Source organism: Triturus cristatus, chromosome 6 (assembly GCF_964204655.1).
Source record: "Triturus cristatus chromosome 6, aTriCri1.1, whole genome shotgun sequence".
Classification (NCBI taxonomy): domain Eukaryota; kingdom Metazoa; phylum Chordata; class Amphibia; order Caudata; family Salamandridae; genus Triturus; species Triturus cristatus.
In genome coordinates this window covers 1,465,682,366-1,465,695,807 of record NC_140589.1, presented here as the reverse complement: position 1 = coordinate 1,465,695,807, position 13,442 = coordinate 1,465,682,366, and the positions used below count along the sequence as shown (strand labels likewise).

At 49.3% G+C, this 13,442-nt stretch overlaps 1 protein-coding gene across 5 annotated transcripts in view; it reads right to left on the bottom strand.

The window, feature by feature from the left end:
* The window catches only part of VPS54 (VPS54 subunit of GARP complex), a 541,872-nt gene that overhangs the window by 373,593 nt on the left and 154,837 nt on the right, over positions 1-13,442 (bottom strand). For all 5 annotated transcript variants that reach the window (XM_085612543.1, XM_085612546.1, XM_085612547.1 and 2 more), the window contains one exon: positions 1,534-1,660. In XM_085612543.1, the coding sequence (XP_085468669.1) occupies positions 1,534-1,660 (127 nt within the window). The remainder of the gene's footprint in view (positions 1-1,533; positions 1,661-13,442) is intronic.

Here is a 13,442-nt window from a genome sequence, read left to right as displayed (position 1 = left end):
AGTGGGAGACAACTGCCAGAGATAAGCCCTACTTCAACAGCCAGTTGTTGAGATAGGAGAAAACGATACTCCTGATCTCTGCAGATGAGTTGCAACCACAGCCATCACCTTTTTGAGCACTTGAGGGGTGCTGGTATGGCCAAAGGTTAGGATGGTGAACTGAAAGTGCTTGTGGCCTACCATGAACTGTACGCAACGTCTGTGGGCAGGGAAGACGGGATGTGGAAGTACGTGTCCTACAAATCCAGCACTACCATCCAGTGTCCCGGGTGCAGGGCAGACAGGACTTGAGCGAGCGTGAGCATTTAAAATTTCTCCTTTCTCAAGAAGAAATTGAGAGGGCGCAGGTCTAGGATAGGACAAAGGTCTCTGGGAATAGCAACCACGACCTACTTCGGATGCTGGCACCCTCTCTATTGCTCCCTTGGCCAAGATAGCCGTCACTTCCCAGAGGAGTAAAAGAGATGGTTCTGTGTCAGCATGTCATACATGGGTGGCATGGATGGAGGACTACTCATGACGAGGCGGAAGTAGCCCCTTCGGACAATCTGGAGAACCCAGCGTTCCGATGTTACTGACCTCCAGTGGTGCAGGTGATAGCGTATCCTGCCACCTACTGGTCGCCCATGACAGTCGGGGGACAAACTAAAGAGGCTTGGAGGCTGCGGCTGACATGGTGGTGGAGGGAGGTGGTGGAGCGTGACCCACATATATGCCGACAGCAGAGAAATTGAATGCATTAGAACAGAGTAGGCTCTCGGCTGCATAGAACCTCAGACAAACTGGCAACAGACTGGACCGATTTAGAATGGAGATCAAAATTAAAACCGGAGTTTCTGAGCCACATATTGTCTGTAATTATCTACATGTCACATGGGAACAAGGCCTTGACATGCCAACAAAGACTACAGACAAACTACTTCATGAAAGTGTGCATTAAAGTAAAGCTCTGAAACAAGGCCTGGTTAGCTACCATTTCAGAAAGGTGAAGGGTAGCTGGAATGTGGATAGGATGATGGACCTTGGGTACAGATTTGGAATGGAATGGATGGCAATATCGTGTTTTATGCCCCTGAATCTCTGGGGGAAGAGTGGAGAGGGTGCTAATCACAATTTGGATATTCCCCAGAAGCAGGATGTTATGCTCGATAAATGTGGTTTTGTCATTTCAATTTAAATATGGTCTTTCTGTACAGCTTGGCGACAAGATATTTATAGGAAGATTAGTTTGAGAAACAGGTAAACAGTAGGTGTAAAAAGCCAGAGTGCAAAAGGGGCAAAAATAATTCTGTTTCCTACAATTACTCGTAAAAACATTTCTTGCTTAGGTCTAGGAGGACGTAAGGTAGATATCAATGTAACCAAGACAACACAGTTGATAGTATCAAAAGTGATATCATAACTACATACAAACTTCAATAAATAATAAGCTCCATTGAAATATTGGTAAATAATAACAATGAAGTTATAAAATTAAGTGTGAAGACTTTTAAAATATCAAATATTTAAACAATAACATGCCTACATGTTTACCTCTTCCAAAATCTGAAAATCTTCTTCCAGTGGCCTGTTTAAATCGCTTCTAGCATATCCAGAAAACTCCGCAATCATCATTTTATCTATAAGCTTTTCCAGTTCACAGAGCTGAGATCCAAGATGTCTGTCAAATACAAAAAGATAAATTAGCAGCTGTAGTGCAATTCCCAAAACATTTTTGTGACTCCATAAAGCAGCCAGTGGGCATAAGTAGAAAATAGTGAATATACACAGAACCTCATAACTCATGAGATAAATGTATGGCATGTATAAATAGTTCAGATTAGATGCAGATGAATAGAACACAAAGGAAATGCAGCACTGCATTTTGGTAAAATAAGAAAGTCAATAGTCCTCCCCAGGGGAAGAAACTGGCTCATGGGAAAAGCCCTCTTCAGCCAAGCTAGCCTGGCTGAAGAGGGCTGTTAGCCTGAACCCGGTCCCAGGATGCTTGTTTCCGGTCCAGGGAAGACCTGCCTTGGCAGTTCGGGCTGAACTGTTCCCATGAGGCACAGGGTCAAGACTGATTTGCATATAGCTGTGTCTGAACTGGGGTGGCAAAGTGAGCTAAAGAATGATGATGGATTCAACCCAGATCTGTGACTGGGGGGTGAGTTTTTGAAAAGTTTCAGCACTCCGTCCATCATCTCCTTGTGTTTGCTTTGTTCATCCTAAGTTGGCAGGGTATGCCCAGACGTGGGTCCCTTGCTCACTTTACCACTGGATTCAAGCTAGCCTGGCTGAAGAGGGCTGTTAGCCAGAAGCCGGTCCCAGGATGCTTGTTTCCGGTCCAGGGAAGACATGGCTTGGCAGTTCGGGCTGGACTGTTCCCATGAGGCACAGGGTCAAGACTGATTTGCATATAGCTGTGTCTGAACTGGAGTGGCAAAGTGAGCTAAATAATGATGATGGATTCAAACCAGATCTGTGACTGGGGGTGAGTGTTTGAAAAGTTTCAGCACTCCGTCCATCATCTCCTTGTGTTTGCTAATCTAATATGCACCACAAAGATCTATGAGAAAATTAAGGAGTGATGTTGTGTTTCAGCAAAGTAGTGATACTACAGAAAACATGGTAGCTTCATAAGAAGTGTTTTTGGAAGACTACCGGTTCAATAAAGAGCAATCCAGAGCACACCTTTACACCGCACACCACTTCAACTGCCACAGTGACTAAAATCACAACACACCCATTCCACACTACTCAATTCAATATTACATCTTACTTGCATTCTAAATTCTCCATTCCACCCAATGTAGTTAGGGTTACAAATGTCATGCATAATCACAAGATCACACACACACACACCTCCTTCGAATAATTTTTTCAACCACATTCTTTCACAGACTTTCACTTTCCACACATATATCATTCTTTTGCCCATCGATCCATCACAATATCCCTCACAGGCCAAAAGAAATGTTCATGTGCATGTCTTCTCGTGCCTGAGATTCCAAAATGACCTTCATAACATAGCCTGACTATCTTTTTCCACTATCCCAAAGGAGGTATTATTGTGACATCAACCAAAACTCCATTATTCACTGCCAATTCCTCCTGAACCATGAAATGTGCTCCAACTTTCCCCAGCAACCTTTTACTTGGTCAGACCATCCTTCAACTATATATATTTCAAAACAGTTTTTATTAAAGAATCTTCCTTCACCCCCTCCGGCAACTCACTTCTGTGATAACAACAGTACATTCCTTCACACTACTACCTCCAGTGTAAATCGTAGCAAACACAACCTCATTCTCAGTAGGTTCCCTGACACCAGGCCCAATATCTAATGGCAACCTGAACATAAAAGATAGCATCAATATTTTTTCTGTCTGGAACCATACACCATATTATATTGGCTGTAACTTGGCTACTGGTTTAGCTAATCTTGTTGTCACTGTCCTCCCCCTCCGGGCTTTTAGTCACTTCAGAAAAACTTTGCTCCCCACAGACACAACTTAAAATACTCATCAACCTACATACACACTATTTAAGCTCAACTACAGAATAATTCTGCTCTGCCAATCTCAAATCCCTATAACCATAAAGCTACTAACCCATTCAACATTCTTCTCACGCTCCATTCCCAGTGATACAATGTTGCAATTACTTGCATCCACTCCCACTATAGTTTTTTTTTTCCCTAACAAAAGATTTTAAACAAGGCGTATTAACAATCTCATTCTTGAGTTTGTTAAAATCTTGGCACTGAACTCTATCAAAATTAAACTTGCCATTCTTCTTTAGTAGGCATCGAAAATGCACAACGTCACTTGAATACCCATTAACAAATTCAGCATCCAACTCTGTTAGTTCTAAAATAGGACACCAACTGTTATTTTGACTCTGGCGGAGGTGCTTCTAATATTGCCGTAGTGATTTTGTGGGGTGAAATTTATTTAGGTGCGAACTATTACAGCTGATGAAATGCCCCAAATATTACATTTCTTTACAACTGAATTTGAATTGGTTTATCTTCAATAGTAAACCTTTCTACTTCAGAATAGCCTAAACTTTCCTCATATGATCATACTCCTTTTAGAAGCTTCTGCATTCTAGAATGTCATCCTGGAAGGCCAAAGCACCAGTGATGCCCTTTAAAGTCTCCTGCATCAGACACTGAAAATCAGAAGCAACACTAGCAAGTCTGAATAGCATTATATAAGACATGCACACACCTTCTGCAGTGATCAAAGCTGGGAAAGGTTTAGAGTCTTCTTCAAAGCAATCTCTTAATAGACACTAAACAGGTGCAATTTTGTAAAGACAGTAACTCCAACTAATACGGGAAACCTCTCAGGCAAATTTGATAGAGGATGACAACCTAAACAGGTGGACCCACTGAGACTGTGCAAATCTGTACACAGTCTTAAATCCTCCTTAACCTTTTAATGATATAACTCGGAACACCCACAATGACTATTCTACAGGCTCAGAGATTTTCTCCTTACACACATTTTTTAGTAACTATAATATGCAAGAGGCACGCTTCTGTACCAGTAAGGCAACCAGTAAGAAACATCTTTTAAGGTTATATGATGCTTGAATACCTTGAATTTCCCCCAATCTTTCACTAAAAACTGTTTGGAATCACTCCTTTAATGCTTGAACATAATCACCTGTGTTCCCTGAACCATCTTCATTCATTCCTGGATTTGTTGTTTTCTTGAGTACCACATACACCGGCGGATTGGCTTAGAGATTCAGCATGTTTTCCTGATGTGGCACCCCATAATGAACTTCATATTCTCCACAACATAAACTTTGCTTTTGGTATAACTTCCCCAGAAATACATTTCTGCCCAAATATAACCAGACAAACCAATGTTGTGTCTAGAGTAGCCACCTGGTTGTAAATTCCTACCCTTCCACCCAGTCTCAGGAATATTTGCGCATGACTGAGCCACGTGCAATTAAAAGTGCTGCAAAACTGTGCGAGTCTTTGAGGTAATGGGGGTCAAAAACAAAGATCTGGAGGCATGCACTAGGTAGCATAACAGTGACCACCAACATGGGTGACATGGCATGCTCAGTGGAGACCCTCACCTTCAATCAGTTTGGTAGGCACAGCTTCTTTACGGTTTCCATCATTGTGGCATACAGAAAGTTGGTGCGTATGCCAGTGGCAACACCACAACCCATAACTTCTCACCTTCTACATGACAGGAATTGGGACATGACCCTGAGAATCGTTCGTGAAAAATGTGACTTCAACTCTACGGGGGCCACGGTCTCATTATTCCCACACTTCTTGGCTACTGGGCATGAAGCCCACAGATCATTAGCTGGTGTCAAAAAGAAACTGCAATTCATAAACCTGCTATATGCAGTGCTGTATCTAGCTCACAATGGGTGGATAGAGGAATACTTTTGGGGCTCCGCAGTCAGCCGCATCATTCCTCAAGATGTTTACTAGAGACAGGCCATTGACGTTTCCAGGGGGCGGCGAACGATGAAGCAGGTTTGGGCATGGATAACCATGACAGGTTCTATTTATTGAGCAATATCGTTTTTTGTGTTGTGCTGTGTTGCTTCAGTATCTATGAATTGTCCAATTTTCTTGATCCAAAGGGGACAGGGGGTGTTCTGACCTGACCTACCTAGCCTCTCAACGTGAGCAGCCATCATTTCTTATTTGTGGTAGAAGCAGAGTTTGGCCGCTAAAGGGGGGGCGCTAGAGGGCGCGCACGCAGAATGGCCGCACTCCCGTGAGGCTCCTGCAGCCTGGATCACAGATCCTTCATTTATCCTACGTTCCGGACCGCCTGCCCGATCGAGACTGTAGGGCTAGGGTCCTGATGGTCCTTGGCACCTTCGGTCCGAGTTTGGTGCCCGCAGCGCCTGGCGTCATGGAGGTAGAGGCGGAGGTAGAATGACGGAGGCCTGAGCGGTGATCGCGAGCGGCTCCGGCTGGACGACTGGTTTACGCAATACCGCTGCCTACCACGAGGACGGAAGGCCCCGAAGCGAGCTTTGCGATGTCTGGCTCCCTGCTGCCGTAGGCCTGATCGCCGAAGGTAACGAGAGATTGCAGCGGCGCCGGCGGGGGTGTCCGGGCCCCCTCCCCCCCCCCCGCAGGTGTGCACATTTGTGACTCACTGGGACCGGAGGAGATCGGAGCTGCCCGCGCTTGGAGGCGACTTTAGCCTGTGTTTGTTCCGGTGCCGGGAGGTGGTGGGGTGCCCCCCCCCCCCTTTTTTTGTTGTTCTATCTGGGCCTGGAGTGAGGGGCGGCGGTGGCGTCTCACATCCCCCCCCCCCTGCGGATCTTGAACTGTCGACTTGGAAGGTGTCCGGCTGGAGTAACGACGGCTGTCTTGAGGGCATCCCCCCGTGCCTTTTTGAGGCTGTATCGTGCGTGGAACCCGAGCAGATGTGTGGAATGTCGGCCGCGGCGACGAAGAGAGGCCCCTGGTGAGTGAGGTGGAGAGTTGACTTACCTGGCAGGTTCGGCCCGAGGGCTGCTGGGGGTCCTGCTCGTTACTGCTGAACGCGGTGAGGCGCCGATGTGTGGGCCCCGGACGACGCAGCTTTGTGGAGCCCTGTGAGACGGGTGCCCGCTTCCATGCCTGCGTGCCCCCTCCGCTGCTTTCTGCACGTGCGGTGGTGTTGCACCCAGTGAGGCGTCCCACAGTGGTGTTCTCTCCTTTGCTATTACTGGACTGGGGGACGTTCGCCGCTTCATATTGTGGTGATCTTGGGTGGCCGTCTCCCCGCCGGACATCTCCTTGAGGACTGGCTTGGCCCTTTGAAGTACGGAGCTCGGCTACGCCTGGCCATTGGTACGGTTGGGTCGGGGCCGGCCTGTGGAATCTGTGGCTCCCCCCCCCCCCCATCTTTGCAATTCGTCGGCTCACTCGAGGGTCCCGTAATGGGGAAGCAGGACAGTCGTCAGCCGAAGATCTCATTCGAGGCCCCTATGTCCAAGAAGGGATCGCGGAGCGCGCCGGACTCGGACGGCCCTGTCGGCCCCCCCTGCGGCGGTCGCTGGGCCGAGCTCGGCGCCACCGGATATGCTGCAGCTGATGCAGGAGATGAGACAAGGCTTCGCTACTGTGGTTGATAAAGTTGATCGCATCTCTTCCCGCATGGATGCTTTCGCGCAAAAGTTAGATGTTCATGAAGACCGCATTGCAGAGGCTGAAAGGCGGATCTCTGACAGCGATGATCTCACTGCTTCCCATACTTCGCAACTCTCGAGAATGGATAACGTGCTGAGAGTTATCGCTGCGAAGAACGAGGAGTTAGAGGCCCGCAGCCGGCGCAATAACATCCGCGTGGTGGGGGTCCCGGAGTCCACCAACACGGGCCGCATGGAAGAGTATGTGGAGAAACTGCTCCTTGCCGCTGTGGGTGCTGATGCGTTCTCCCGGCAGTTCATAGTCGAGAGGGCACATCGGTCGCTCGGGCCACGTCCCAAGCCTGGGGCTACGCCTCGGCCCATTATTGCGAGGCTTCTAAACTATAGAGACCGAGACGCGGCGCTAAGAGCCGCCCGCCAAAACCAACAGCTCACCTATGATGGCATCACTTTCACCATTTATCCGGATTTCACGCCTATTGTACAGGAACAGCATCGTAAATTCATGGATGTTAAAAAGAAACTGAGAGCCCTCCAAATTGACTATGCTCTGCTGTATCCTGCAAAGCTGAGAGTTACTCATCAGGCGAAACAACATTTCTTCACCAGCCCGCAACAAGTGGATGACTTTTTGAAATCCCTGAAAACTGCACAAGCTGGGCGTCGAGCTGGGGATGAGCTGGTCCAAGACGACGAACAATAACTTTCACTCAATTGATTACTGATGTGTGCTGCGAGGTTTAAAGGTGGAGGACAGAGGGATCGTCTGAGGACCCTTCCAACGAGTATGCCCTAGTGTTGACGCCCTGGCTGTATGGAGTGGTACTGGTCAGTTGCGGGCGGGCGGTTGGTAAGATATTCCAGGCAACACCCTCCCCCTATCCCTCTGGCTGAGCTGAGGGTTGGTGCAGAGGGTGGGTAGGTGCGCCCTTAGGATGTCCCCCTATGGGTGTTCCCCAATGGACGATATGACTTCTTTGCTCCTGTTGAGCTGTTCAGTGGCAACTTTGGGTGGAGGGTGGGATGTATTTTCTGGCAAGTTGGGGGTGCTTCAGGGGGGGGGGGGGGAGGGAACATGGGATATATGCCCACGTCGTTATATGGCGGCCCCGCTCCTTTCATTGCCACTGCTTTATTGTTCTTTTACATGCTATGTATTCGTATGTTGCTGGTTCAGACCACTATTGCACAAGAATCGAAATACATGGCTGAGGCGTGGGTGGAGAGGGGGACGGGCACTGTTTTTGTTGGTTGGATTGTTGTATTGTTGTGCGCAAACAATGTCATGAGGTTGTTAGCCTCTGAGCCGTTGGGCTATTACCTTCGTGGAATACATAAAAGACCGTTAGTGCGACATGAGATGCATCACTTTGCTTGCTGCGTGCAGGGCGGAGGACAGCTGTTGGGTGGCCCATGGGTGGGGTTCCAAACTATGGGTCCTCGACCGATTTGCCTGGTTTCTTTCCTCTTAACAAACTGAGTATGGGAGACACTGATCTGAACATTTTGTCTTGGAACGTTAGGGGGTTGGGAGACCCACGGAAACGGAGACAGATCCTTTCTTATTTAGACCGCCATACCATACACATAGCCTTCTTACAGGAGACTCACTTTGGGGCGCAGGCTGTTCCAGCCTTCGCGGGTCGGTGGGCGAAGTGCACTGCATTTTCCTCTTACTCTTCATACTCGAGGGGTGTGGCGATATTGGTTAAGAAGGACACCCCCTTTGTTCTGGCTGGCTGTAAGAGTGATACCCAGGGCAGATATTGTCTGATGTGGGGCAGGCTTGGTCATGTGGCAGTTACCCTAGTCTGCTGCTACGCCCCCAACATAGATGTCCCGCAGTTTTTCACAGACCTTGAAGCATCCATAATAGGGGCTGGCCCACAACATCTAATATGGGGGGGTGACTTCAATACCACGCTGGATCCGCAGATAGATAGGTCCCACCCTGCTCCCCATCACTTTACTAGGTCCCGAAGAGCGCTCTTAGAAATACTCGAAGAGCACCACTTGATTGACACGTGGAGACACCTCCACGCTACTTTGCAGGAGGGTACGCACATCACGGCGCAGGCGAAATCATGGGCTCGACTCCGTTTTCTTAGCCCCTTGCTTTCTTGCGGCGCTTACTCAGGCGAGCCATCTCCCCCGTACCTTCTCTGACCACTCGCCGGTTAAGGTTACCCTGCGAGCTCCTGACCTTGGCCCTCCACGATCAGCCTGGCGTCTTCAGCCCACGATGCTGATTGACGAGCTGTTTCAGGAAGAGCTACGCGACGAGTGTCTGGACTTCTTTCGCCGCAACAAAGACTCAGTAAAAGATGTTGCGACTATATGGGATGCATTTAAGGTAACGTTGCGGGGCATATGCATTTCCAAAGGGTCGGGGGTGCTGAAAAGTATACTGGCGTGGCTGCGCCTGTTGGAGGCGGACCTGAGGACGCTTGAAGCTTCGCTGGCGGTCAGGCCTGACGATGCTACACTGGCGAGCATTCGCGAGAAAATTACTGAATACACAGCGGAAGCCGCTAGAGAGTCAAACTTTAGAGGCAAACACTGGATCGCTCGCCGCTATGGCGAAGGCGAAAGGCCAGGCAAAGCCCTGGCTGCAACGGTACGGCTGATGCGTCCATCTGGTACTATGGTGGAACTCTTAGGGGAAGATGGCACACTGTATAGAGACACCGCACAGATCCTTAATAGGTTCGTTGGGCATTATCACAGTCTCTATTCATCGACCAGGGTTGGAGCGCTGAACTTGCATGAATATCTTGAGGATGTCTCGCTTGGCTGGCTTAGTGCTGCGCAAAGGGAGTTTCTTAGCACCCCTTTCCAACTGGACGAGGTGCGGGAAGCCATTATGCACATGCGCTCTGGCAGGGCTGCTGGGTTGGACGGGATACCCGTTGAATTTTATAAGACATATATTGATTTCATGGCGCCTGTCTTGAGGGAGGTGTATGAGGATGCCCTGGAGGTAGGCAGCCTGCCTGCATCCATGCGTATGGCCCTTATCACGTCCCTACTTAAACCGGGCAAAGAGGCTAATCTCTGTGATTCTTACCGGCCGCTCTCTCTACTCAATTGCGACGTGAAAATTCTCGCTAAGCTGATAGCAACTCGCATCAACCTCCTACTTCCCAACTTGATCTTGCCTGACCAGGCTGGGTTTGTGCCCGGTCGAGCGACATCCCACAATCTGCGCACGTTCTTTTCCATCCTAAATTCGGTGCATGATGACCTGCCAATGGCCGTGCTTTTCCTCGATGCCACGAAGGCCTTCGATTCCCTTGAATGGGATTATGTGTTCCAAATCCTTGAGCGTATGGGGTTCCCCAGCATATTCATTTCATGGATTAAGCTTTTATACATTGACCCCTCTGCCAAAGTGTTGGTGAATGGCCGGCTGTCCGCTCCATTTTCAATACCTAGGGGCACCAGGCAGGGGTGCCCTCTATCGCCGCTGCTATTTGCTCTTGCCATGGAGCCCCTGGCGGCGAAATTGCGTCAACACCATAACGACAAAGCGTTGCGATGTTTTCAGAGACAGATTTTGGTATCTATGTACGCGGACGATATCACTCTCTACGTGCGGAATCCTGAGGTAAATCTCAATCCGATCCTCAGGGAATTTATCCGTTTTGGGCAGCTTTCTGGGGTCCAGATAAATTGGAGCAAATCTCGGCTACTCCCCTTAACGTCCTCTACCGGACGTTTCGACCTGGACTTCCCTCTCGCCTGGTGTGAAGGCGACTTTAAATACCTAGGCATCCAAGTGGAGAAAAACAGGGAGGAGCTCATGCGGGCTAATTATGGCACAGCGATTATGCGCATTACGGAGCGTGTGACGCGCTGGAATACCCTGCCGCTCTCCATGGCAGGCAGATCATCACTGATCAAAATGGTGATACTGCCGCAATTGCTGTATCTCTTCCTGAATATTCCCTTTCACCCGGGCGTTTTTTTTTTCCGGCAGTTGCGTACAGAACTCATACGGCTTGTTTGGGGCGGCAAGGCGCCTCGTCTCAAGTGGGAGATCCTCATTAAGCCGTTCAGTCAGGGCGGATTCGGCATCCCCGACTTTGAATTATATTACCATGCAGCCCAGGCGCATTACGCTTTTTTTTGGATGAGGCAGCCTCGGTATATGCCCCAGCTTGCTGCTGAGCACTGGCTTGCACACCCGATCCCTATAGAAGGTGCTTTGTACATCCCGGTGACGGGTAGAGATAAGCCGCCATCAGCATTGCTTGGCACGGTTACTGCGTGGAATCACTTGACTGCTAAGATGGGCCTGGGCATGCAGTACGCGCCTCTCCTGCCCCTGGCTTATCACCCTAGCATGCCCCTATTGCAGGAGGCGGGTTTTCGGAAACTATTACCTACCATCCAAGTTTCGACGTGGGGTGATTTGTTCCATAACGGCCTCTTCCGGTCCATGGATCATTTGTATGCGGGCATACAGCCCTCTCCCCTTGACGTTTTCCTGTATCTCCGGCTCCGACAGGGGCTGCGGGCGCTCCTACCAGACTTTCCACATGAGCCCCCGATTCTGGAACCGTTACAACGCATCCTACGGGACGATGGCCCGTAAAAACTCGTTTCTAAAATATACCGTTCGGTGCACTCCTCCGTGGTTGCGCCATCTTTGGCTGCTCGAACTAAATGGGACCAAGATCTGCCGGCCCCGCTAACGGATAAGCAATGGGAATTCTGTTTGCTTCAGACGGAACGCATATCTGCTAGCAGTAGATTTAGGATAATCCATTATAAATACGTCCATAGACTGTATTACACCCCAGCGCGGTTGAACCGGTTCCAGCTTAGAGATGACGACCGCTGTGAGAGATGCAGAGCTCCGGGAGCAGATTTTTTGCACCTAGCGTGGGAATGCGACGCAATACACCGCTTTTGGTGTCAAGTGTGCGAGGCACTCTCTAAAATGATCAATTCCATGGTAGAGCCCACTCCCCTTATTGCCCTGCTGGGGTACGTAGAGCCCATACGTGCGGTGCACCGAAAATTTATTGCGCTTGCCTTCCTACTTGCTAAAAGACGGGTCGCCTGTCGATGGGGTAGAGGCAGGGCCCCCAAGTTTAAGGAATGGATTCGTGATCTCACTTATTGTCAGGAGCAGATTGGCACGTACTCTGAGCTATTGCCGACAACGTCCCGACCTGCGGACATATGGGCTCCGTTGCGGTGCTACCTCGCAGCTGCAGTACCTGCCGAATGCACTGCGGTGCCAGAGTAGTATAGGGTACGGGCCCCCCCTCTCCCCCTCCCCCCCCTCCCCTCTCCTCTCCTCCCCCCCCTCTCCCCCCCCCCCCCCCCATGTGCTGGAGGTTAGGCCGGCTTAGGCCACTGAGTGCGGGGGCTCGCTGGGTCCCCCCCCCCCCTCTTTCCCCCCCCCACGCACTGTGGTTTCCGCATGGATGGGAGTACCGTTGATGTGGATGGATGGCTGACGGGTGGGGGGTCTCGTATAGCATGCAGCCCCTGGGATGTCCCCACAGTTGTACAATTGCCTGTGTCACTTCATTGAGTTGATTCAACTGTCTGCGTTGCTAATACTGTTTCCACTTGGTCTCCTTTGATTTTCTGCTCCCAACCGTCCTTACGCACTATGTACGATGTGTCGTGCTTTGCATTGTCGTAGCCTTGATTTTGGATGTTGTATGCACAAATTCTATAAATAAAACTTTAAAAAAAAAAATAAAAAAAATAAAAAAAAAATAAAAAGAGTTTGGCCGCTAAAGCCCATACCATGTTCCACTTTGCAATTAGTGTACAGTAAAATCTATATGGTACTGTTTTCTTTTGGGGTGGGCCAACTCTACTGCTAGATGGGGAGGGAATTGTGGTGGAATGTTTTTGGGAGATTCTTGGGTCATTTATATTTGGCACGTGTCATTTCCATACTAGTAACAGCCATATCCGAGAACAGGTATTGGTGCTTGTTCATCCACTTTCCCATTCCTATTCATTAGGAGGAATGAAATGATTGTAGCATGGGTTGATGTGTCAGTCATTGATCTGGAATGTGCAGGGACTGAATGACACACTGTTAGTCAGGAAGGTTGCAGCTTATTTGAGTAGAAGAGTGGACGCTGTCTTTCTTCAGGAGACACACTTGACACTGCATAGTAACAAAAGGGTCCAGACAGGGAGACTGGGTGGTTGCTGCTGATTTGTCTCCTATATCACCCATACTTGGATGTTCTTTTGTGGACAACAAAGGAGTTTCCTGTTGCATGGCCAAGGCTGTTAAGGATTTTGAGTGTAGGCTTGTGATTGTTCAGGAGGAGTTATGCGGGTTGTC